We start from the raw sequence: 24,276 nt of genomic DNA, 5'->3' as shown, positions 1-24,276 counted from the left end.
CTGGTGACTGCCACTTTTTTTTTTTAACATTCGGGCCAAATTCCTGTGTTCATTTCATAAATGGCAGTTCGGAATTATGACAAGTGTTCTGCTTTGTCCTCCTGCTTTTCCGTCTCCAGGAAATTCAGAAACAAATCACCAATGCCAGGGCTTCCATGCGTTTGTTTTTCGCCCCACAGAGCTTTACTGTTCTCTTCTCCTTTTCTCTCTTTGGTGGCTCATCTGTGTTATTTACACGCTGTTAGTTCTCTATGTATGGATCAGGCCAAATTATAAACAATTTTTGTTCAAAAAATGCCAGCCGATGGGAATTGTTCCTTATTGAAGATTGGGTTATATTTGGTTTTTTAATTATACTGTGGTTGAAATAAATACCCCCCCCCCTTTAAAGTTCATCATACTGTGGTCTGTGAATGAGCTGCATCTTTTGCATCAATGTGCTATGAGACCCTTAGTTTTCCCAAATTCCTAGTTATTCAAATCGACCAAGAGGTATCACATAGCTCTCTTTCAGAGTAAACATACAGTCATTTTGGGGGTTCCTTGCAGATCATTTGGATAATTGGGACTACCCATATTATATTTTTGGATAATTGGGACTACACATAATTTTTAAGCCTCACAAAACCTGTTGCAAATGTTCTGGAAATTAACAGTGCTGCTAGCACTGTTATCTCAAGATAATCTGATACTATTAAGAAATGGAAGCTATTATCTATCTATATGTTCTACTGAGTTCTGTTTGACTTACTCCTTACCTTAAACATACACAGGGTTGGCGGGCTGTAGGTTTGCAGAATAAAATTGAGCTGAATTCCTTTGTTAAAAAATGTTTAATTGGCTATATCTTCTGCAGTTTTGTTAATTTTTGCTTTCGGTTGATTAGATGTGGTTGCTCAGCTCATCTGTTTGTCAAATGAACTTCTTCCGGAGCCATCAGGCTTGTTTGCAGATTAACTGAAAAGAAGATAGAAAAAGGGGTGTTGGAGAGACTGTTGCTGTTTGGGGTTCAGCAGATACTGGGGGGGGGAGACGGGGGGACGGACAGACGACGAGTGCGTGTGACATAACCGAATTGCTGTCTAACCGGAAAATGCTTAGTAACTGCCAACAGGCTGCTGTTGCTACCTGCAGTCCTTACAGCTCGACTGTTTCATGTTTATGCAGAAGTAAGTCCCATTGATTTCCCATTGATTTCAATAAGACTTAACTCCCAACTAGGACTGCAGCCATATTTACTTGAAAATAACACCTAATTGTGTGCAGAATTGGAAATTTAGGCTCCAATCCAGACAAAATTTAGCACCTTAAAAATTCATTTTCACATCCCATTGCAGAGAAAGGAATTCGATTGCAAACAGGTTTTCAGCAATTGGATGTTGTGAGAACCCTTTTTTCCCCTACTGGGCGGTCACACACAGCCTCCTACAATTTTTGGGATTCATTTTGAACCATAAACCTTCCCCTTAGTTTCCAGGTTTTCTACAAGTAGCAAGAGTATAGGCTTTGGGTTCGCTGCTGGGAGGTAAATTTTATGGTGCTCAAAGAAATTATGGAGATCACTGAGGCTGGAATAATATATGAACAACTGAAAATATTTATTTATTTACAGGAGCGCAGGTCTCCAGGTAGACAAAGCAGAAACATGGCTGAGGCAGCATCATTTAAATTGGTTTTGACTTCCGAGATTAATTAGACTTTTCTACAGCGCTTTGAGGCACAGACAGACTTTTATTGACCAGGCACTAGGTTGAATCCTCTCTCATGCATAGGATTTCACCCATACTTTTCTCCAGAGTCAGACTCAGGCCCCTTCCGCACATGCAGAATAATGCACTTTCAATCCACTTTCAGTGCACTTTGCAGCTGGATTTTACTGTGCAGAATAGCAAAACCCACTTGCAAACAATTGTGAAAGTGGATTGAAAGTGCATTATTATGCGTATGCGGAAGGGGCACAGATTGTACCAGGTGTACTCATCACCAGATACAGACCTAACAATCAAGCTGTTCTGTTCCAGAGATACAGCTAAACTGCTCTGCCACACTACCAGGCAAAGGTGCACTTCACTCTATCTGCTCTTGTTCTGGAATGAGATCTGAGCCTTCATTGCTCTTTCTCTGAGGCAGAACTCAACTCTCTCTTCTCCTGTGTTCCCTCCAACATCTCACCCCCCTTCTCGAAGGTGATTAGATGCTGGAGCAGCACTCTTGTGGGCTCATCTGCATGGCTGAGGACGGCCTCCAGTCCGTCACAGAAGGGGTTTGGGGGGTAGGCGTAATCATCCTCTGTGCCTTGTGTGTTTGGTGGTGACTTCGACTTCCAGGGACCGTGTACTTTCTCCCCATAAACCAACTGTGGAAACCTGCACAAATGCTTGTACATACAGCACTTGTGACCTGCATGTTACGCTGCAGGCTTGTGCTTGCAATGTTTAAAGAGCAGCTGATATATTTGGACAACTAGAGCCCATCAGAGATTGTTAGATATATTTTCATCCTGGCTGTTAATAGAAAAAGTACTTTGGATGCCGCTCCTCCTGAGGCGGGCTGCCGAATGGCCACTGTTTGTAGTCCATGATAGGCATCTCTCCTATCTGTCCTGGCTGTCGTGCAGACAGCCTTATTTTTGTGTTTGTGTGTGTGCTTTGGGGGCAAAGTGAGGATGAACAATAGATTCTTTTCCCACCCAAGGTGAATCCTACAAGACCTGCTCCCTGTCTGGAGATCACCTACCCTGGCACTGGGTGGGGACTCATTCCTGAAGCTGGACATGCCTTCCTAGCCCCAGGAAACTTTCCCTCCACCTTCCCACAGCACAGGTGTCGGCAGCAGTGGTGAATGATTCTGTTCCTGGGGTTGTCTCCTTCTGTGAGGAAAAGCAGGCCCAGACAGCCATAAAAGCAATGTGGACTTCTCTGTTCACGCTGGAAGTTTAGGCCAGACCTCCTTTTGAATGCCTGCATGTCCAATGAGTTTGGGCCTAAAGTTTGAGTTTGGGCCTAAAGATAGCAGCAGGCTGCCTTGAAGTTGCAAATGAATGGGATTTGTTCAGTGGTGGGATCCAAAAATTTTAATAACAGGTTCCCATAGTGCTGGGATTCAAACTGTGGCATAGCGCCAATGGGGCTGGGCAGGGCATGAAGGGGGTGTGGCCGGGCATTCTGGGGCCGGGGCGTTCCTGGGCAGGGCTGTGGCAAGGATGCAGCCACTGCGCTGGTCCTTGGGCGGGAAACAAATGCACGCAGGCAGCCACGCATGCCGGTGCACCTCCTGCTAGACTGCTTCAAGTTCTGCGCGCTACTGCTGAGAGGAGGGGCGTGACTAAGGCAAAAATCCCGTGGCAAAATCACCAATTAGTAACCCCCTCTCGGCACACACAAATAATTAGTAACCTACTCTCGGGAACCTGTGAGAACCTGCTGGATCCCACCTCTGGATTTGTTCAGCTGCAGAGAAGCCTGTGGCCTGTATATTTTACTGAGGCCTATGCAGATGAATATCTTGTTCAGAGGAGGCCTTTCCGACGCAGGCCTTTTGAACAGGTGCTTAGTTTTCACCAGTTGCTTTCGCTATTCTCGTTGGATACTCCAGCACCAATTTCTTCTCTTTCAGCCCAGAGGCTATTTCTGGAAGGCGAATGTGGCCTAGTCTCCCCTTTTGCCACACACTCACTACAAGCCTAGGTTGGTGGTTGCAGCGATGGGAACACATCCACTTTACTAAACCTTTTGGGGTTGGTGCAAGGGAGGGAAGAACAACAGAAACAGGAAAATGGGATATACTGCAGAAGGGTAATAGGGATGCCAGCCTCCAGGTGGGAACTGGAGATGCCTGGGAACAATAGCTTTTCTTCAGACTTGAGAGATCAGTTCCTTCTATAGTAAATGGGTGCTTTGGAAGGTGGACTCTCTGGCATTGTACTCCTCAGGCTCCATCTCCAGGAGTTTCCCAACCTGGATCTGGCAGCCTACTCCCATCCCTTGCCAGTGGCAATGGGGCGGGCTGGCAATCCTAGGATGATGAGTGAGTCTCACCCTGAGGACCTAAGCAGTGTCCTTCAAAGCCCGACGATTTAGCAAGACAGGACTTTGTGCTGGGTTGCACTGTCAGCTATAAACAGGGAAAGGTGTTGCAACGTGGTTTATTTAGAAGGCCGCTGTTCCGGGAAGACCCAAAGTAGTTTCTGTATTAGTAATTTTTCAGTGTGCAAAAAAACCCTCATGTGTCCCACAACGAGCCTATTGAGCAGATCAGTTTGGTGCCCTTTTTGACAGACGTAGGAAATGAAGCCGAGAACTGGTGACTTGGGTAGGGGTGGTGCAGTGAGGTCCATCGCTCTGAACTGTTAGGACATGAGCCGTTGTTCCGGCCCATTTTCCTGTCCACCACATCATACAGGTTATGGTTCTCAAGGTACTCATAACAGGTCTTTGCTACTTATTTATGCATGGCTGTGGGGGAGAAAGAGGGCTCAGACAGGAAAGCCACATCAGATCTACCTGTTTTGTTTTGCTGACAGCCTTGGTTGCAAAATGTATTTAAATCATTTGTGGAGACGAGAGAGGGAGGGGAATAGAGTGCAGATGATATCAGGATTTTTAAATAAAAAAATAAAAAATCCTTTTCTAATTCAGGTCATGCAAATCTTGAAACAAATCGCTCTCAATTCTTTCCCATGTTTTTTCTTTCTCCTCCCCACCCCTTCTCCCTGACCCTCACCTTTTTCTTTTTCTGCTTACCCACATAAAGCAGAGGCTGACCATGTGGAAACAGCCATCGCCCACGAGGAAGAGAGCCTAGTGCTAGGGGAGCCGGTCGGCCTCGGCATTGCAGCGGGTGGAGCAGACCCCGACTTGTTAACCTGTGGACAGTGTCAGATGAACTTCCCCCTGGGAGACATCTTGGTTTTTATAGAGCACAAGAAGAAACAGTGCAATGGCACGAGTGGCCTCTGCTACGAAAAGAACCTGGATAAGAGCAGTCCTCCCCCTTCGTCGCGCGCCGAGCTCAGGAAAGTGTCAGAGCCAGTGGAAATCGGGATCCAAGTCACACCCGATGAAGAAGACCGTCTTCTCACGCCTACAAAAGGAATTTGCCCCAAGCAGGAGAACCTTGCAGGTACAGCATGTTTTGCGTTGTCAACTGCCGGGATGGCCCACGTGTGTGTCTGTCTGTTTGACTCGTCCCTCTTTTTTCTCTCAAAAGTGGGAAAGACGCTTCCGGAAAGATCTGAGAACGCAATCCTTTATTAGTAGCTAGGGGGCGGGGGGTGGGTGGGTGATGGAAATCACGTGGCTGAAGCTGAGGGAGCCGTGAGGAAATTTCTTGCTTCGTAGGCCTCGGTTGATTCTCTCCTTTGGAAGGTTCAATTCCTTGCACTAATGAGCACCCTTTGCAGGCCTGATTGTTCTGAGGGAAACCACTACAGTATACACGCACACACACTGGTCTCTTCCCCAGAATAAGTATTTGCTTATCCTGTAATTACTCTGGGATGTGAACCATCTAGATGGTTCATTCCACCCTCCCCTCCTATTGATGTCCATCAGGTGTGTGAACTAACATGGGCTATAATAGTCTGGGTTGCAAGAACTCAAACTGCTGAACCCTCACTTTCAAACCTGGCATTTGCAGGCAAATCACAAGGCCAGAGGGTAAACGTGGGCCAAATTTCTTCTTTGAATTATCTAACTGTAGAGCCACTGGGGAAGGACAGTATTTCCATTACCCTGTCTAGGCTTTGTCCAGAAAAAATGTGCCAAAAGTGGTTGAGGTAGCTTTTCCCACAGACTAATCATTGCCCAGGTTTCTCCCTCAGGGTAAAAGCCAGCCCACAGTGCCGAAGCAGACTCATGTCTGGATTAGGTAAGAAGACAAATCTTGCCTAAATCTTGAGATATCTCATCTTGACTGTTAACGTAGATGCATTTACTTTGTCTGTGCGATAACAGCAGGGGAGATTAAGGAAACATAAACCTTGCGTTCAGTAATCAGATGACAGTGTGGTTAACTTCCGTGGGAGTAAGGCGTGAAAGGGAAGCAGTGAAAGGAATGTGTGGCACAAAAGTAAAACAGGTTCAGTGTTCCTCTATATGAATCTTAGGTTCTGTAATTCCCCCGAGGAATCTGTGGATCTAAGAAAGGATTCTTAGTGCCTTCAGGGATCTGCCATTGCCAGAGGTCTGCTAAATTGATTTTTAAAACTGGTCAGACTTGTGTTGTAGATAGAGCAATACCAAATTAAATTGGTGTGCTCGACTTATCTGGCTTGGACATAAGGGTTCTCACTGGCTAAGAGTCGTGTCGGATCAGGACCAGTAATCCATTTAGTCCAAAATGTTGTTTCATGAAGCAACCAGTCAGTTGCTCTGGAGGGCTAATGAGGCCAAGACTTTCTTGTGAAGTTGCCTCATAGCATTGATATTCAGAGTTTTACTGCCCTTGAGCATCGAGGTTCTCTTTAGTAAGCGTAGCTATTAGACATTGCTGCACCTCTTCTCCACAGATGAGTTCAGTTTTCTTTTTTAAAGCTGTCTTATACTCATAGCTATCATTATGTCCCCTGGTAGTAAATTACCCAATATAATAACGTTTGTTCACCAATGAGTGGCAACCTCAGTTCCTGAGAACTTCCGTGCACCAAAATGTTCTTTAGAGTGAGAAAAAGGGGTTACCATAGAAATGGTTCACCTCATAAAGTAGTTTCTGCAAGCAGAGAGGAAAAAAAGGTGTACAAGCCAGTCTGAGGCCAGCATTTGACAAGTAGTCGGTGTTTTCATTCCTAAAGCTTGGACATCTTGGGGAAATTGGATGTATAAGTTAAAGCTGCCTGGAGGCAACTTTGAGGGTATACAGCAGATCACCCGTGGTCTCATTACAGAGGCATTACCAAAAGGGACTGTATCCATCTAGATGAGCTACTGTGTGGAAAACTTTTTGCTTTGTATTTTGGCTTTTGGAGACATCAGCCTTTGTAACTGTTAGTTGAAAAGGGAGACTTGATAGTTCAGGAGTCCCCAACCTTCATGAGCCTGTGGAGGCTTCTAGAATTGTGAGAAAACATGATAGGTGCCACTTAGAAATGGCTGCCATGAGTAAGGTTACCTGTTCCTGGTTGGGGAATACCTGGAGATGTTGGGGGTGGAGCCTGAGGACGGTGGTGTTTGGTGAGGAGAGGGACTTGGGTGGGTATAATTCCATAGAGTCCATTTTTCAAAGTGCCATAGAGTCTGTCTTTTCCAGGTGAAATGATCTCTGTCACCGGGAGATCAGGTGTAATCCCAGTAGATCTCCAGCCACCATCTGGAGATTGGCCACCCTAGCTGTGGGAGGTGGGGCCAAGCACAAAATGGATGCCATGAGAGACAGTTATGAAAGGTTAAGAGGTTCCAGGCCACATGTCATTCTGTGATAGGGCAGCTATTTGCAAATGGCTACTTCCTGTAGACTCAAAGATGATACTTCCTGGGGTTTTTTTGAAGCACACTGTGCTCCATTCAGGTGAAGAACACGAGGGCTGGCTCCTTGCTTTGGGGAAGAGGTGTTTTTAGGAAGAAGCAGCTGGCTGCCATGAAACACATTGGTGAGTACCATGTTGGGGATCTAAGTGTAGCTTCTTATTGCCTTCTTGTCGGCATCTGTGCCTTTTAGCCACTCCAAGCTGAGACACAAGCAAATTGAAAAAAATTGCTCAATAAGACATTATGCACACTTGTGTACTACAGTCTGAGTGCCGAATTTGTGCATAGTTTAGGTTTCTTCCTTTACCTTTGCTAAAACATGCTACCTCCACAGACATACTTTTGGAATGTCTCTTATGGATGAGGTACACATTTTATCAGGCAGAAGAACCATATTGTTTTGTTGGAAAAACTTATGAGAAGCCCACCCAGATTCCTTGCAATTCTGCCTTGCAGATCTTTCCACAAAAGATACAGGTGGATCCTCAAGACAAAAAGTATTTGCACTGAGGCAGATAGTGGATTGGAACGTGGCATACTTGTAGTATGTTCAGGGTGGCTATTTCTGTTTTGAACATAAAATGTTCTCATCAATATCACTACCGGTACTCTGCTTGAAAGAAAAGAGTGGATAGTAGATTTGGGGCTGTGCTTTTTTCCTTTGTTAGACTTTGAACACTGTCTGGCCAGCAGTTTCTGTAATGCAGACCATGCAATAATAAAACATATCTTAGATTGAAATTACTTATATGATAGGCACATTTTCCTCTGCCACGTGAATTTTTGCAGACATCTCTTGACAGTGATCATATGTATCCTGATTTTATAAATAGTTCAACATGTGGCTTCATCAGTAACCAGTGCAAATTTTATGGGTTTCAGATTATGTTGTCAGATTATTTGCTAAACCATTCACCAAGCACCAGTGAGGATTTTCACTGCTGTACTGTTCTTAGAAGATTCGTCTTGCACTTGGAGAAGTAGCTGTATGCATCTGCCCTTTTCAAAGTAAGGCTTGAGACAGTTCCTGCATCAGTTATTATGGTGGTATTATTAGTTTGGGAACTGCACCTTTCTTACCTGCATGTGGTGGAGTCACCTTCTTTGGAGGTTTTTAAACAGGCTGGATGGCCATCTGTCAAAGGTGCGGACGGTGTATTCCTGCATGGCAGGAGGTTGGAGTTGATGGCTCTTGTGGTCTCTTCCAACTCCATGGCCGTTTCTGCACGGGCCAAAGAAGCCAGTAAAAGGACAGTAAAAACAGCGTTATGGGCAGGGAGTTTGCATGGCTGCTGCTGCAGAAACGACGCTGCAACAATGCAGCAATGCTCCAGTGGCCCCACAACGGTGTGTTTGAAAATCGCTCAACGAGTGAGTATTTTCAAAAATGGTGCTCCGCAGCTGGCGTGTGAAGTGCCTTCCAGGAATCAGTGCCGCAGAGCCTGCCCCCCACAATGGTGGCTCACACTGGCCAATCCTGGCGCCGAACGCCCATGACGTCCACCCTGGGGAAAAAGAACGCTGTTCTATGGAGTGCCCGCCCATGCGAACGCTCTGTTGCTGCAGCATTGCCAATAACACCGATGGCACAACACTGTAATTTGCTGTGCAGAAACGGCCTATGATTCCATGATAGTCTTTTTCACACATATCTAGCCATGATGCCATGTTTGCAGTAGTCCTATGATAATCTCAGGCTTAGATACAATGATTTCTGAATATTCGTGCAATGTGCTGGGATTCGGCTTTCAGCGTGCTGCAGGAGATCCGGGACTCCTAAAGGAACACATCCTCTGCTTTTCTAAATCTGATCTGTCTTCCAGAGAAGTCACACCCACATGCCTTGTTTCATCTTATATCCCTGAATCTGTCAAAACTCCTTTCCGGCATATTCCAGCATGACCAGGAACAGAGCCTGGAACAGGGAATATGCAAGATAGGAACAGGCTTTTCTCATTGGTTGCAGACACCAAAAAGGTGCAGGTTTACCCCTCTTATCTTAATGCTGTTCCTGCAGTCTATTTTCTGCAGGCTAAATGAACGTTTACCACTTATTCACATGGGATAAAGGTAAAATGTTACACTTGGAATGAGAGCAAATTCTGTTTTTTTTTTAAAAAAGCATTTGATAATAGAGTTTCTGGCAAATCCTCGGCCTCTTCCGCACATGCAGAATAATGCACTTTCAATCAGTGGTGGGATTCAGCCTATTCACGCCAGTTCAGTAGAACTGGCAGCTAATTTTTTGTCTAGTTCAGAGAACTGGTTGTAATCCCACCACTGAGTCCTTTCGGAACCGGTTGTTAAATTATTTGAATCCCACCACTGTGTTTCAATCCACTTTCACAATTGTTTGCTATTCTGCACAGTAAAATCCAGCTGGAAAGTGCCTTGAAAGTGGATTGAAAGTGCATTATTCTGCATGTGTGGAAGGGGCCCTAGAGATGCATGATGTAGCTTCCAGGTTTTCCCAGAAGGTGATGTTACACTGTTGCTGATGCAGTTGGGGGCACCATCTTCTCTGCTGTGTTACTTCCGGGAAAAGCCCAGAAGTGTCAAAGGGTCGTTCTAGGAATCACAAGAAATTCTATGGTAAAATTGTAATGTTTTCAACGATTGGGAGAGCTACCCTCCCTCGCTTTTGTTTTTTTCCCTGGAAGTGATACTGTGACGTAGTCAATATTGCTGTTTTTAAAAAAAGTTTTTTTCCTGGCACTATTTGGAGCAGTGGCAGAAAAACAAATCTCCTAATGGGAGTCCTGGCATCCCTATGCCCCTCTGACTGGCAGTGGACAACTAGGGCTGCCATAGGCACCTTCTGCACATGCAGTATAATGAACATAAGAAAGAGCCTGCTGGATCAGACCAGAGTCCATCTAGTCCAGCACTCTGCTACTCTCAGTAGCCCACCAGATGCCTTTGGGAGCTCACATGCAGGATGTGAAAGCAATGGCCTGCTGCTGCTGCTGCTCCTGAGCACCTGGTCTGCAAAGGAGGATCAAGATTGGTAGCCACAGATCGACTTCTCCTCCATAAATCTGTCCAAGCCCCTTTCAAAACTATCCAGGTTAGTGGATAAAGCACTTTCAATCCACTTTCAGTTTACTTTGCAGCTGGATTTTACTGTGTGGAATAGCAAAATCTAGCTGCAAACAATTGTGGAAGTGGATTGAAAGTGCATTATCCTGCATGTGCGGAAGGGGCCATAGTGAGAGGCACGGAAGTCTTAACCCAACTCCAGTTTCAGCCTGATGCTAAACAATTGAATTCTACACCATGAATTCTAGCAATACACCACCATCCATCTGCATGCTTTCAGTGTCCCAACAATGAGCAATTGGTTCAGTAGATTAAAAAAGCATAGACAACGAAATTGTGAACTTCCAGTTCCCTCCCGTTCCATCTCCATCCTCAGTGGGCTTCTTTATTATTTATTATTATTATTATTTTATTGGATTTTTATACCGCCCCATCCCCGGAGGGCTCTGGGCGGTGTACAACATTTAAAAACAGTATAATTAATAACATTTAAAAGCAGCGATCCAGGTTTAAATATAAATTAAATTATCTAGGTGGGTTTCTGGTTTCCGTTAATTTCCAGCCTTGCAAAATGGGTTTTTTTTAAAAGAAACAAAACCAGCGTTCACTCATAAGGCAAGAATAATAGTAATAATCATAATAGTCAGAAGAAAGGAAGAGAGGCAGGCCAGAGCTCTTAATCTTTTTCAATGCAAAAGCAAAGATCAAATAGAAGAAATGAATTGGGAGAGATTTTGAATCTTCAAAAAAAGGAGGGGTGTGTGTGTGTTTGAATGGTACTTTCCCCCGACATGGGCTAGGAATGCCCCCGTAAATACAGCAGTAATAACCCTTTCTCAAATTAGGGCCTGGATTTTTAGATAAAAAGGGTTGTCGTGTCCCTCTATTTTACTGTTGAGTTTTGACTCCTTCCGCACTACCCCCCCTTTCCTCCCCCCCCTTCTTTCTTTTTTTCAAACAGCAGAGGATAGTTTTCAATAGTAGGATAAAAGCTTCGCATTACAGCCATGGAGGGTAGCCATGGAAAAAAAAAACCTCACAGAAGTCATTCGCAAAGGCTTTAGTGGGATATACCAAGCCCCTTATTTATATTTCAATAGAAGGGCTTTCTGCATTAGCCAAGAAAATCAGAATCTGTATTTAACATTAAAGGTATTTCCCAGTGAGAGGCTGTAGAGCATTGTTGTTAGATTTGTTAAAAAAAGAGTCTAAATACGATTTCATAAAAGGGAAACTTAATCTCTAAGGCAGCTTTCTCCCCACCTCTTCTCTCTCTCTTTTTTTGTAATAATGCAACAGCATACAATATTTTCACTTTCTATGTGACGACAGATATTCTTAGGGTTTTTTTTCCCCTCTCCGGCGCTGCGACAGGAAGAATGAAAATTTCTTCATTCCACCAAGAAATATGTAAAATAATCCTTTAGAAGAATGGGGGGGGAGATATGTTTGTTCAAAGCATTTAAAATGTTATTTTAATCAAAGGAACGCAACAGCCAACATGCTATGTCAGCTGAAAAGAGGCTGTTACATTTGAACTGCAAACCGTACTCATCTTTTTATTTTAGTTCCCCTTTCGCCCTCCCCCATAATCAACCTCTTTCCCTTCCTTCCCCAGCACTTTGAAACAATTTTTTTTCAAAAAAAGAAAATGAACAGGAAAAAAGGGAAGAGAAATAAAGATTAAAGAATAAAGGAGGGGGGAGAAATCTTCAGTGGCTCAAATGTGTAAAAGTAATTTAATATGGCGGAAGCATTAATTATTTTAGCTTAATTGAATTCTGAGGACTGCCGCCGTTGCATTTTTTGTAGACAAGCTCTGTTTATTATTTCTTTGTGTGCAGATTAACAGTAAAGGAAACGCAGATAACTTTCACTTATTTACTGTAAAATAAATGTGTCAATTCGCATGTAGGACAAGCTGTTCAAAGATAATTGGGCGTTTATATTTGTCAAAAGGGGGCGGGGAGACAAGTCAATCGCTGTCTAATCCTGTCCTCTTGAAGTATTCAGATGCTCTCAGAGGGGTTCCCAGTTACCTCTTCCAGTCCCATCTCAAGGATCTCCCTTTTCCCTTGGAATGGTTTGCACACCCTTCTGCCCTTTCGCAGTACTGTAGCTCTCCTGACTGTGTGTCGTTGTGATAAGTCATGCACAGAACTTGGGTGTGATGTTGATGCCTTGACTTTTTTCTCTTGGACTATGCAATGCTGAATCTTTAAGAGGTCAAGGAAAGTGGGGAGCAGAGCCATCGTGGCCATCCCAGGTGAAGCAGAATTCAAGCAGTGCCTGTCGCATCATATTCCAAATCTGGATTCACACATGTAAGTGTCCTTATACTGCATCAGATCTTTGGTCCATCAAGGTCATTATTGCCTTCTCTGATTGTCAGCAGCTCTCCAAGGTCTCAGATAGGACTTTTCACATCATCTACTACTCAATCCTTTTAACTGGAAATGTCAGGAATTGAACTTCTGGAACCTTCAGCATACCAAGAAGATGCTCTACCACTGGGCCACAGCCCCTCCTGGGTTGGTCCATCAAGGCCAATGTTCTCTACTCTGACTGGTATCTGCTCCCCAGAGTCTCAAGACCAGGTCTTTCATGTCCCCTGCTATGTGACCCTTTTAACTGTAGATGCAGATGCTCTACCGCTGAGTTGTAGCACCAGTCCTTTACTTCTGGCTACCTCCCCTAAAAACTGTGTCTCAGGATTTTCCAAGACCCATAGGTAGTTTTCTGTGGTTGTGCAGGGATGGTCTTGAACTAACAAGAGATGGTCTTATACTACCAGTCAACCCTGAGTTGGCTGAGGCAGAAAGGATTCCTAGAATCCTTCCAAGGGTCATCCCAGGTCTGTCACCTGAGCCTTTATTTCCTTTACCCAACTCTTGACTGGTGCTCCTGAAAGTCCCACATCCTTGCAGTTTTTTTAACCAGTGGTTGAGTTGTGAGGTGACTGATGGGTGGTATCTTTGGGAGAACAGTTAGGTGCTTGTTAACGATAACGTCTTGACACCATATGTATCTGGTAAAAGACCCCATTGTTGTGTGAAAATGAGAGTCTTAATTTATGATGATCTGGAATTCTTTCCCCCCTCCTTTGTAGTTATTTGGTTAACAGTCAGGCATTATTTTCAGTTATTTATTGAAAGCCTTTTACAGTTTCGATGGTTTCATTTAAAAAAAAAAACATGGAAGTCATTGTTGGGTAAACCCTTTCAAGTTGCAGAAGCAGAAGGAAATGCTTTGTGTCCTGTATAAAACTAGTGGCATGTAATGAGAAGTTGCACAATAGCTGCAGCTCCAGAGATTGTACTGGTAGCGGTTGCGTGGTGCTATCTGTCAGTGGTTCAGTTCTTGAACACGATCTGTTATCAGGGGTGTGGAACTCAGTTATGGCTCCTGGTCTTAAAACTGTATGGCTGTATGCCCTGTGCCTTTTATCCTCTGATTCTGAGAATCAGCACTTACTTCACCTTATAGCCATGGATGAAGACATCTGCAGTATTTTCTGATGACAAAATTCTGTAATCTTGTATTTGAGAATTTCAGACCTCATGAAGCTGAGTCAGACCAGAGGTTTGGTATCGTCTACTTTGACTAGCAGGAGGTATCCAGGAGCTCAGGTTGAGAGTTTCTTTCACTACCTACTACCTGAGATCCTTTAACTTGAGGTGCCATGAATGTGGGGCTGTATACCAAGACTTTTTTTCCTACTGAGGGGATGCACATAGAGCATTTCCCCACTTACTCATTGCCCCCTATCCCGCGTGCCACTCTCAGCGCGCATCATTTCTGGCGCACGCCCGGGCTTCCCCACGACCCCGCACTCTGCACAGGGTCATCAAAAGGCGCCATTTTGAAGAGCGCCAGGAATGACGTGTGCTGAGGGGGCGCAACAGCGGCAGCTTTGGGGCAGCTGCGTTGTCGCCGCCCCTGTAGTGGGGAGTGCCAGGGGACCCCCGCGCGGGGCAGAAGGTAAGTGGGAAAACGCCCACAGTCTCCTAAGATTTTTGGGAACTAGGGCTGATTCAGCATGGGCTAAAAACAGTGGTGTGAAAACGGTGTGAAAACAGTATAAACCCTTTTACACTGTTTTAAACCCTTTTACACCGTTTTCACACCGTTTTCACACTGCTGTTTTTGGCCCATGCGGAATCGGCCTAGGTTACTTTCGGGTTATAAACCTTCCCCTCAGTTTTCAGGTGTTCTCCAGATAACGAGTAGTATAGGCTGTGGGTTTACTGCTGTGAGGTAAGTTTTGTGGTGCACAAGATTATTGAGATCACTGAGGCTGGATTAATATATACACAATTAAGATGTATTTATTTACAGGTTGGTTCTCAAGGAACAAACCAGCAGCCCAGTTCTCCAGGTAGACAAAGCAGAAACCTGGCTGATGCACAGACATTTGAACTGGTTATGACTTTCGAGATTAGTTAGACTTTTCTACAGTGCTTTCAGGCACAAACAGACTTTTATTGACCAGGCACTAAGTTGACTCCTCTCTCATACATAGGATTTCACGCATATCAGCCTGCCCTTTCCCCAGAGTCAGACTAAATTGTACCAGGCCTGCTCATCACCAGAGACAGGCCTAACACTCTCTTCTCTCCCAAAGATACAGCTAAACTACTCTGCCGCACTACCAGGCAGAGCTACCCCTTCACTTTGCTTTTTCTCCTGAGCCAGGCCTGAGCCTTCATTGCTCTCTCCCTCTCTGAGGCAGAACTCAACTCTTTCTTCTGCTGTGTTCTCTCCAACATCCTCTGTCTCCTCAAAGGTGATTAGATGCTGGGACAGCAGCCCTCTTGTGGGCTCATCTGAGTGGCTGATTTTTCCTTCAGGGGCAGGACAGCCTCTTAGCCTCCTGTCCATCACATGCTCTGTCAGTGAGCAACTGCCTATGGTTCTGTAGGCATGAATTAGTATGAAGCTATGAATAAGCTGCAAGCTTGTGTTGCAGTGTTGTGTTTTGTCCAAAGTGCCTCAGTGAGCTGCCATCCCCTCTTGCCCACCATCCAGAAGGCCAAATGTTCTATAGTGGAATTGCTGTCCTCTCATTGGCATAATGCTGTAGGACTGTCCCCAAAATCTATTATTGTATCATAGAGTTCAGGGCGACTCCTACAGTGTCTGACACAGTGATATCACTTCTGATTTTGCTCCAGAAGTGGCATTGTGCCTTGACCTGATGCTGAGGATCTTGTCTCCACCCCAAAAATTCTTCTGCAAGGGTGCCAACTATGGTTGGACACTATAGTGTTTTAAAATATGCATCTATCTTTTCCCTTTTACATTTAACTCCCAGAAAAGAGTTTCTGTGATTCTTTCTACTTTCTTCCTTGTTCCCTTGACTCTTTATTAAAATGCCTGTTGCTTTGATCATTTCTGTGTTCTTCCTGTTGCCTTCCACATGGATTTTGAACATCCAGTTTTTTCAGTGGAGACTTCCTACTTCAACTTTCATTTGGTCTTCCCTTGTCTACCCTCCTCACTTTTTTCTAAAATGATCACATTCACCTGCCACTGGTTGCTTGGACTCCTTTCTTCGACTCTTTTGACCACTTTTTATGTTGCAGAGTTTACTTGACCATTCTTTCTCCCTGAGAAACTGAGGTGAAAGTGACTTAAATGTCTTACTGCCTCTGTATCTTTTGCGAGAACTCAAAGCATAAAATAGAAGGTACCATTTTATCCACTTTTTTACTGGTACTCTGTACCAGCCCCATACCAGCTTACTTTCATTCTGGGGTCCTACCCAACATATTCTTGGGACGTTACGTTTCCTGTTTCTGTATAGGGTGTGGATGATTACAATCACATAACATCCATCACAATTGGATCTGGTCTAAGTTCTGTGTGGTGAGGAATGTGGAATATCTAACCATTTCTAGCTCCTTTACCAAGCTACAATTCTCAGAAATCTTACGATAGCTAAATATCTGAAAAGCATTTGTAGTATAAGGAGATCCTTCGTATCTAATCTATGCTGCTTTGTTTGCCCATGTCCTCCCCATTACTGTCTCCTCTGCTGTGTATCTTCCTCTGAGCCTCTTCTCACCCTAACCTTGGAGCTTTTCGCAGGCCCTTACTTAGGATCTCTATATATGCCATAGTTGCCACATGAATTTTAAAGTGGTGTTGGGACATTTGAGTTTCCTCTCCCTTCAGCACATACTAGAAAAGGGAGCCGTTGCATTGGAGTGGTGAAATCTTTCCATAATCTGTGATGTGCTACAGTATCTAAGAGTAATAGCTGCTCTGGAGGGCAGTGGCGTAGCGCCAAGGGAGCGGGGGGTGCGTGATGCGCCAGGTTGTATTTGGGGGCGTTCCGGGGTGTGGTGGGGCGCAGGGTGCACACGTGCCCCAGGCGCAGTTCCCCCTCACTACAGCTCTGCTGGAGGGTGATTTAAAATGGCCTTCTTGTAGTGCTTGTAGTGTGAGGCCCTTTTCACACTTGCAGAATAATACACTTACAATCCACTTTCACAATAGTTTGCAAGTGGATTTTGCTATTCCGCACAGTAAAATCCTGCTGCAAAGTGCATTGAAAGTGGATTGAAAGTGCATTATTCTGCATGTGCAGAAGTGGTCTCAATCTGCTGCAGTATGGCTGAGTGTCAAGCGGCTAAGCCATAAGGTAGGAAATCTCTGGGGCAAATCTCAAGTTCATAAATTGGTTATAGGTAAGCCAAAATTCTTTCAGCCTCAGCTTCTTGCACTGTAGTGTCAGCACTGGGCTAACCTCACATGGTTGTTGTTTTAGTAACCTAATGCCTGTGAAGTGATTGGACCATTCTATTGTGCCGTATACAGTCCTAATAATATTAATATAATATATTTTATTAGGTTGGAATGAACTGGAGTTTTATTGTTACTTTTGGTCTGTATTGTAAACTGCCTCGAGCCACTAGGAAAAGTGGGATATAAATGTTTTTATAATGTAATATAATGTATTGTAACATAATGGCATTATATTAATCATGTCAGTATTATTCCTACTGTTACAAAACCATATGACAATCTGCCATTGCTAAAATGACATGCTTCTACTCTATAACCAGAACTTGACACGTTTCTCCTGCCTTTCCCTTGCTCTGTCCTTGACTTCGAGCCATAGCATACCATCACATGTTATAGCTGTCCAGAGTCAAAGCATTTTTATCTGTCATATATTTTCTTGCCCTCCCTCTCAGAAGCTCAAGGTAGCATTGATGGTCCCCTCTTCCATTTTGTCTCTGCAGCGAAGAGGGTGTGGGTTTTCATATTTCAAACATCAGATGGGGAATGGTCCCCCATACATGAACTTCCCCATTCATTCAAAATGCCATAGGTATCAAGGGGGAAAGGATGATAATCCCTGATATACTGGTACAAGGATATTTTAGTACAGTGGAGTATTGAACAATGTGATTTTTGTGTCCACTGCATGATACCTTGGAGAGAGCCATTTTTGGAGTCTTATTCTTTAAAACCTGAGGGGTGATATTGGATCCTTTCTGTGCAGCTCCTGGCACTCCGTGGATGCTGCATAAATACTGAGCAGCAGTAACTAGTAGTGGAAATTCATTAGGCCGCTCTGTTAATTGCTGCAAAAGGTTGCAGAAGATATTATTTCAAGCCGACATCTATTCAGCTGTGCCCACCAAAGCAGCGTTCTGTACTTCATGTATTTGAACCTGATATACAAAGTGTGTGCGTGTGCTGGGGGAAAGAGTGTGAGTGTGACTTCCTGTCACACAGTGGATTAAACGGCAACCCCTGCTCCAAGAATGTTCATTTTGGCCTTTTAAATGGTAAAACTGCCAGGAAGAGAAACGAAATAACTCCCATGTGCTGGAGGCTAGAGATAAACACTGTCGCAGGTTTGCTGTGAAAAGAAGCTGTTTGATATATTTAGAATTGTTATTTTTCCTCCAAATTAAGATTAGTTGAAATCCATGTGTGTGTTGCGTGAGTGATTGTTAACTCAATGGCATGGATTATCCTTTCTTCACATCATGACAGCTAATTATTATTGCTGTTCACCCAGAGACATTCACTTACACTGCGTACCATTATGGATCCTGGCACCCCATATTAAGCTAAGAGTCAGACAAGCCACTGTGGAATCTTAAGTGGGAGAAGGGAAGGAAGCAAGGACAGGCAGGTTGTTTGCTGCAAAGGAAAGAATCTCAAGGCAGCATTGATGGTCAGTGTTGAAGGAGCAGCAGTGGCGCAGTGGTTAAGAGCAGGTGTACTCTAACCTGGAGGAACCGGGTTTGATTCCCCGCTCTGCCGCTTGAGCTGAGGAGGCTTATCTGGGGAATTCAGTATGAACATATAAACATTGTCAGGGTGGCATGAGCAGCACAAAACAACATTCTTTCACTGGCTCTTCCGCACATGCAGAATAATGCACTTTCAATCCACTTTCAATGCACTTCGTAGCTGGATTTTACTGTATGGAATAGCAAATTCCACTTGCAAACAATTGTGAAAGTGGATTCAAAGTGGATTATTCTGCATGTTGCAGGTATGGCAAAGGGGCTGTCTAAAATTTCAGACGTTCTTCACTTGTCCTCACAAGTTCTGAATGCCCCTCGAAATGTATGGATTGTTCCCCTGCCTCAAGGGGAATGTGGTCTCCATTACGAATAGATGCTCTGGGGAATTCCAGAACAATGGTGAGAAATAGTCTCTCTGTGAAGGATGTGTAAATGAGTTTATGACTGACTGATCCTGTTAGGATGTTCCTCCAGAGCCTTCAAGTTGAGTGCTTGTTGCTTGTTTTGCATGGGACTCCTGAAAATGGCTCACGAGTTGCTCTGCCCCCATGCATGCAATAAATTTATATTCACTGCACAAAACACATCAGCCATGGAAAGGTGACACACAACATAGTCCTGAGAACACTTTTCTGGGACCAAGCCCCATTCAACACACCTGAGTTGGATCTGCTTAGGGTTTGCTTTCATAATCTCCGAAGTGAAATTGTCCCACTTGCTTGGCGGGTATTCAAATCTGCCTCTGGTCTCTAAAAAGGGGGAAAGGCAGCTGTCCTCTTTCCTCAAGGAGAGAGTAAAGTTGCAAGAGGGACAGTTTGCCCAACTTCTGTGCAAGCCCCATCGATGATTGCTGGGGAGTAGCCCTGTTAGTGTGTATAACAAAAGAAAAAAAAACCCTCGATACCTTAAAGACTTAACATTTATTTCCATGCCAGCTTTCGTGAGTCACGGCTCACTTCCTCAGATATCTGAGGAAGTGAGCTGTGACTCATGAAAGCTCATGTTGAAATAAATATTGCCAGTCGTTAAGGTGCCACCGAACTCTTACGTTATCAAACCTCATTGAAATTAGAGACACCTTTCGGGTTAGGGGAGGGTGCCACCCACTGCGATTGCAGACGACAGCCAGTTTTGTGTCCAGAGCAGCCAGAGCCGGATTTGTGTGCAAAGGAAGCAAACTGCAGTTCGGGGCCTTGGATTATGAGGGGCCTCTAAATATAAAAAATGACTAAATTCCCTTTCCTGGAGGAGGGGTGATGCTTCCTGCCTTTTTAAGACTGACATAGCTTAGGTCCTCCGCCTGCCTTTATCAGCCCCTCCACCTGTATCTCTGGACGGTTCACTGGCTGCCCGCTCTAAGTAGCTGTTGTGTAATCAGTGCATCCCAGAATATGTCACACACTTAAAAGTTTATTAGAGCAAGTATTGCTCATTACCATGTCATCTGAAGCAGGTGGGGAAAAGGTGACACACTCATGCATGGGTTCTGCTTGCTTTTTTTTTCCATTGGGGAATTTAAAAACCACTATGCACGTCTTCCATTATTTTCTTTTTCTCTAGTTTGCAGCTGGATTCAGTCACTATTTCAGAATAAGCCATTAAAATGTCCCGCGCTCCAAGCCTGCATACAAAGCATGTCAGGGATGGTTTGTTTATCGATCTGGTGCGTTAATACCCACGCTTCAAGGTCCCATTGATGCCGCCTTTGTAGATGTCAGTGGGCCTTAATTGCTGTTACTAAGAGTATATTTTTGAGAATTTCCAAACTGCAGATGATATTTCCAAAGACACGAGACTTTGAAACTCTTAACCTGTGGGGAAAATAGTGCCAGCTGGAGCGGGTCTGCATCAACACGTTGGAGATGGTGCTGTTGCAGCAGAGTAATAGTTACTTACAAGAGAGAGGAGCCATAGCTCAGTGCAGAGCATCTTCTTTGCATGTAGAAGGTACCAGGTTCAATTAATGGCATCTCCAGTTAAGAAGGAGCTGCGTGGCGTAGTGGTTAAGTGCTTGCACTGCCACTCACACGGTCAGGAGTTCAAGCCCCCTGTGGGTCAGATATCCTGGCAGCTGGCTCATGGTCAACTCAGCCATCCATCCATTCCTTGGTCGGTAAATGAGTACCTAGTCCTAGCACATAGCTAGGGGGTAAAGAATAGTCGGGGCAAGCAGTGGCAAACTACCCCACAAAAACGGTTCGCCACCACGGCCCTATCTGAAACATAGAAGGGACAACCTGGGAAGACTTGTGGGCAGATTGTTGGGCTGCTGTAAGTTTCCCTACAGTTTTCCTTTCAGACTTGGTCAATTGGGTATGTGATACTTAGGTAGGATTTGCTGGCCTTTATTTTAATTCGGGTCTATCAGAACTGGATTAACATTGGCATTTACTTTCTACTTAATGAGACTTCACAGTTACTTAAACTTTATGGTGCCAGGATGGACTCTGTTCTGACCTTTAATTTGGCCGTGACAAAGAGCAACTTGGCTGTGACAAAAGGTCAGCATTTGTTGACCTTGCTTTAATCAACCAACATTTCTGGAGAGAGGCTGCATCCACACAGGATGCAGGATATTTGGTTGTTGGCTTGTCCACACTGGAAAACCCAGCGGCCAATTATTGCTTTATCACAATAGTAGAGCAATAGCCAATGATGCGTGGAAGCAGTGGTTCAGTGTTACAGCAGGAGGCAAATTCAGAAGTTTGGTGGGAAGGTCTGTCTCATAACATCAGAGTTAGATTGACCTGAACCCATGCAGACAGTGAGCCTGGGGCGGGGGGGAGGGTAACTGCTCAGCTTGGACCTGGGCCCTGTCTGTGATGACAGTGGTGGTCATCATCATCCCTGAGACCTGAGTTGAATAACTTCAGCCGCATAATCTCCACTGCAGGGGCAACTGAAGTCAAAAGTGTTTTCACAGCCCAGTCTTCTCCTGCATAACAGAGCTGAAACACTGTTAGTTTAATAACAGACTGGGAGCCAACGGGCTGGTGTTTGGAGGGTTGAGAACTTGTGGTAGATACCAAACTGGCTCCTTTCTTCCTCCTCTCTTCATTTGCTCTTCCTTGTGGGCCCTCAAATTCATATGCCTGCCTGCATTACTAGATGTTCTAGCACCTTGGCAGAATTTGATTTGTGTGGGTTTCAGAATCATGGCAGTGCCAGTCCAAGATTCCTGTCTATTTAGAGGTTGGCTGGTCTTGGAATGATGATCCAATGTTTACCTTCCAGGAGACAGAACTACTAGTGTAGAATTTTGATGGGACTGTGTTATGGGTGCAGCTGAAATTGCTCATGGGGGCAATGGGGTAAATCTTCCAAGTAGTCCTTCCAGGGTAATCCCACTGAAGCCAGAAGGAGATGTAGGCTTTGACGATTGTAAATTTTCTGTGAATCCAGACAAGCAAATGAATCATGCCAATGAGGACCAGCAATGTAATGCAGAACAGTAGCAAGCAGATTAAAAATAGAGAAACACATTTGTTCATGCTTGTGACCCTTTTGTTTGCATTCATTTTAATAGCAAAAACACACACCATTCATGCCTTTATACGCTTAACAGCAGACAGCTGCTTATGCTAGTAGTCGTTTGTCACAATGGGAAATGGTCGAGGCTTCAGTTCACGCCGTCCATTTCTAGACGAAACCAACCCAGCAGACAAAATAGAGGTTGCAAAAACTGGCAAGACTCGATTAAGCTGTGTGGCCCAGGGTAGAGGCAGTGGTTTGTGGCAGAGCATGTGGTTTGCATGCTGAATGTTCCAGATTCAGTCCATGGTATCTCCAGTTTAAAAGGTTCGTTTAGTTCGTGATGATCTTATCTGGATAACCCAGCTAGCCTGATGTTATTGGATTTTGGAAGCCAAGTGGGATCAACCCTGGTTAGTATTTGGATTGGAGACCACCAAGGAAGTTCAAAAGCACTGTGTGGAGGCAGGCAATGGGAAACCATCTCTGTTTGTCTTTTGCCTTGAAAACATACGTGAGGGGTCACCATAGGTTGACCGGAGTGTGGCTCCTAGCAGAGTGGATCGTTCAGGAGACCTCTTCCTGAGAACTGCGGCCAGTCAGATTAGACAATGCTGACCTTGAGAGACAAATGCTTTGACTCAGTAGAAGGGAGCTTCATGTATTCATGATCAGAAAAGTCTTGTGCTGAAACCTGAGACAAATAAAATCTGTAAGGTTGGATCCAGACTAAATTTTATATTTTATATCGTTGCCATCAGCAGAATAGAACTTTCCTTTGTCCTCCCATCTTCTACAGCCAAATGAACTCCCCAAAATGCTGAGCTGCAGTGAGAGAAGAGAGGCGGAAAAGCTCCGTCCTACTGACGGAAGTGCCTTCTGTTACGGAAAATGGAACTTTGGATCCAGTCTATAGAAAACATAATAAAACACTTCAAAACTAGCAATCAAAACCTGAGATGCTCAGCAGTCATCATCAATAAAAAGGCCTGTGTCCAGCCATGCAGCTCTAAAGACTTGATGACATTTCTGTCTTCGGAAGGCAGGGCGGCAATTGCCATCAGTTTCCCTTCCCCCTCACTCTGCCCTGATGCTGTTCCTGAGGGTCTGCTGATCCCCAAGAGGCAAGTTTTTGAGGACTCAGTGGACTTCAATGAGAGGGAAAATGGAAACATCCTGTTCTGCGAAGTCCATAGATGATTAGCCAGACCCTGGTAAATTTTGGGCAGCCTACAGATTCTATGTACCCATTTAAAGGGATTGGTTTAGGTCAGGGGTGGCCAACCTATGGCACTCCAGATGTTCATGGACTACAATTCCCATCAGCCCCTGCCAGCATGGCCATGCTGGTAGGGCTGATGGGAATTGTAGTCCATGAACATCTGGAGTGCCATACATCTGGTTGGCCACCCCTGATTTAGGTTTCTGACCTAGGCCTGAATCTGGGCTAGAGATTTCCATGGGTGCATGGACTTCTGCTTATGAAGGCTAAATTTCCTGCTCCCTCCCCTCTCTTCAACAGCCTCAAATGACCACAGAAATCCTATTTCTGGGATGACTCAGGCAGGATTTGGGGGTCATTTGGGCCTACCATGGGAGGAAGAAGGCAGGAAATTTGTTGCATGGGCAGAAGTCCTTGTGTCCACAGCAGCATTTAGTGTGGATCTAACCCCCTGCTATGAAGGTTTTCTAAAACTTTTTGATGATTGGAAAGGCCCTGCTAATTGCAGTTGTTTTTACCTCACACAAGGAGGCTATGGATAGGTTTGGCGAACAAGACTGCCTTACAGTGAAATCCTAAACAGAGGTACATCCCTCTGTCCGTTGGATTCTGTAGTCTTGTAAGAGTGTAACTCAGCTTAAGAAGAAGAGGAGGAGGAGGAATAGTTTGGATTTATATTCGCCCTTTCTCTCCTGTAAGGAGACTCAAAGAGGCTTACAATCTCTTTCCCCTCCCTCCCCCCCCCCCCCAACATCCTGTGAGGTAGGTGGGGCTGAGAGAGTTCCAAAGAACTGTGACTAGCCCAAGG

At 44.7% G+C, this 24,276-nt stretch overlaps 1 protein-coding gene across 5 annotated transcripts in view; it reads left to right on the top strand.

The window, feature by feature from the left end:
- The window catches only part of BCL11B (BAF chromatin remodeling complex subunit BCL11B), a 174,516-nt gene that overhangs the window by 16,020 nt on the left and 134,220 nt on the right, over positions 1–24,276 (top strand). For 3 of the 5 annotated variants that reach the window (XM_048485357.1, XM_048485359.1, XM_048485355.1), the window contains exon 2: positions 4,753–5,121. In XM_048485357.1, coding sequence (XP_048341314.1) covers positions 4,753–5,121 — 369 coding nt within the window. The remainder of the gene's footprint in view (positions 1–4,752; positions 5,122–24,276) is intronic. The other 2 variants (XM_048485356.1, XM_048485360.1) reach the window with 1 other exon arrangement.

This window comes from Sphaerodactylus townsendi, linkage group LG02 (genome assembly GCF_021028975.2).
Source record: "Sphaerodactylus townsendi isolate TG3544 linkage group LG02, MPM_Stown_v2.3, whole genome shotgun sequence".
Taxonomy (NCBI): Eukaryota; Metazoa; Chordata; class Lepidosauria; order Squamata; family Sphaerodactylidae; genus Sphaerodactylus; species Sphaerodactylus townsendi.
The sequence above is the reverse complement of the archived record's forward strand: the minus strand, read 5'-3'. Positions and strand labels throughout refer to the sequence as shown.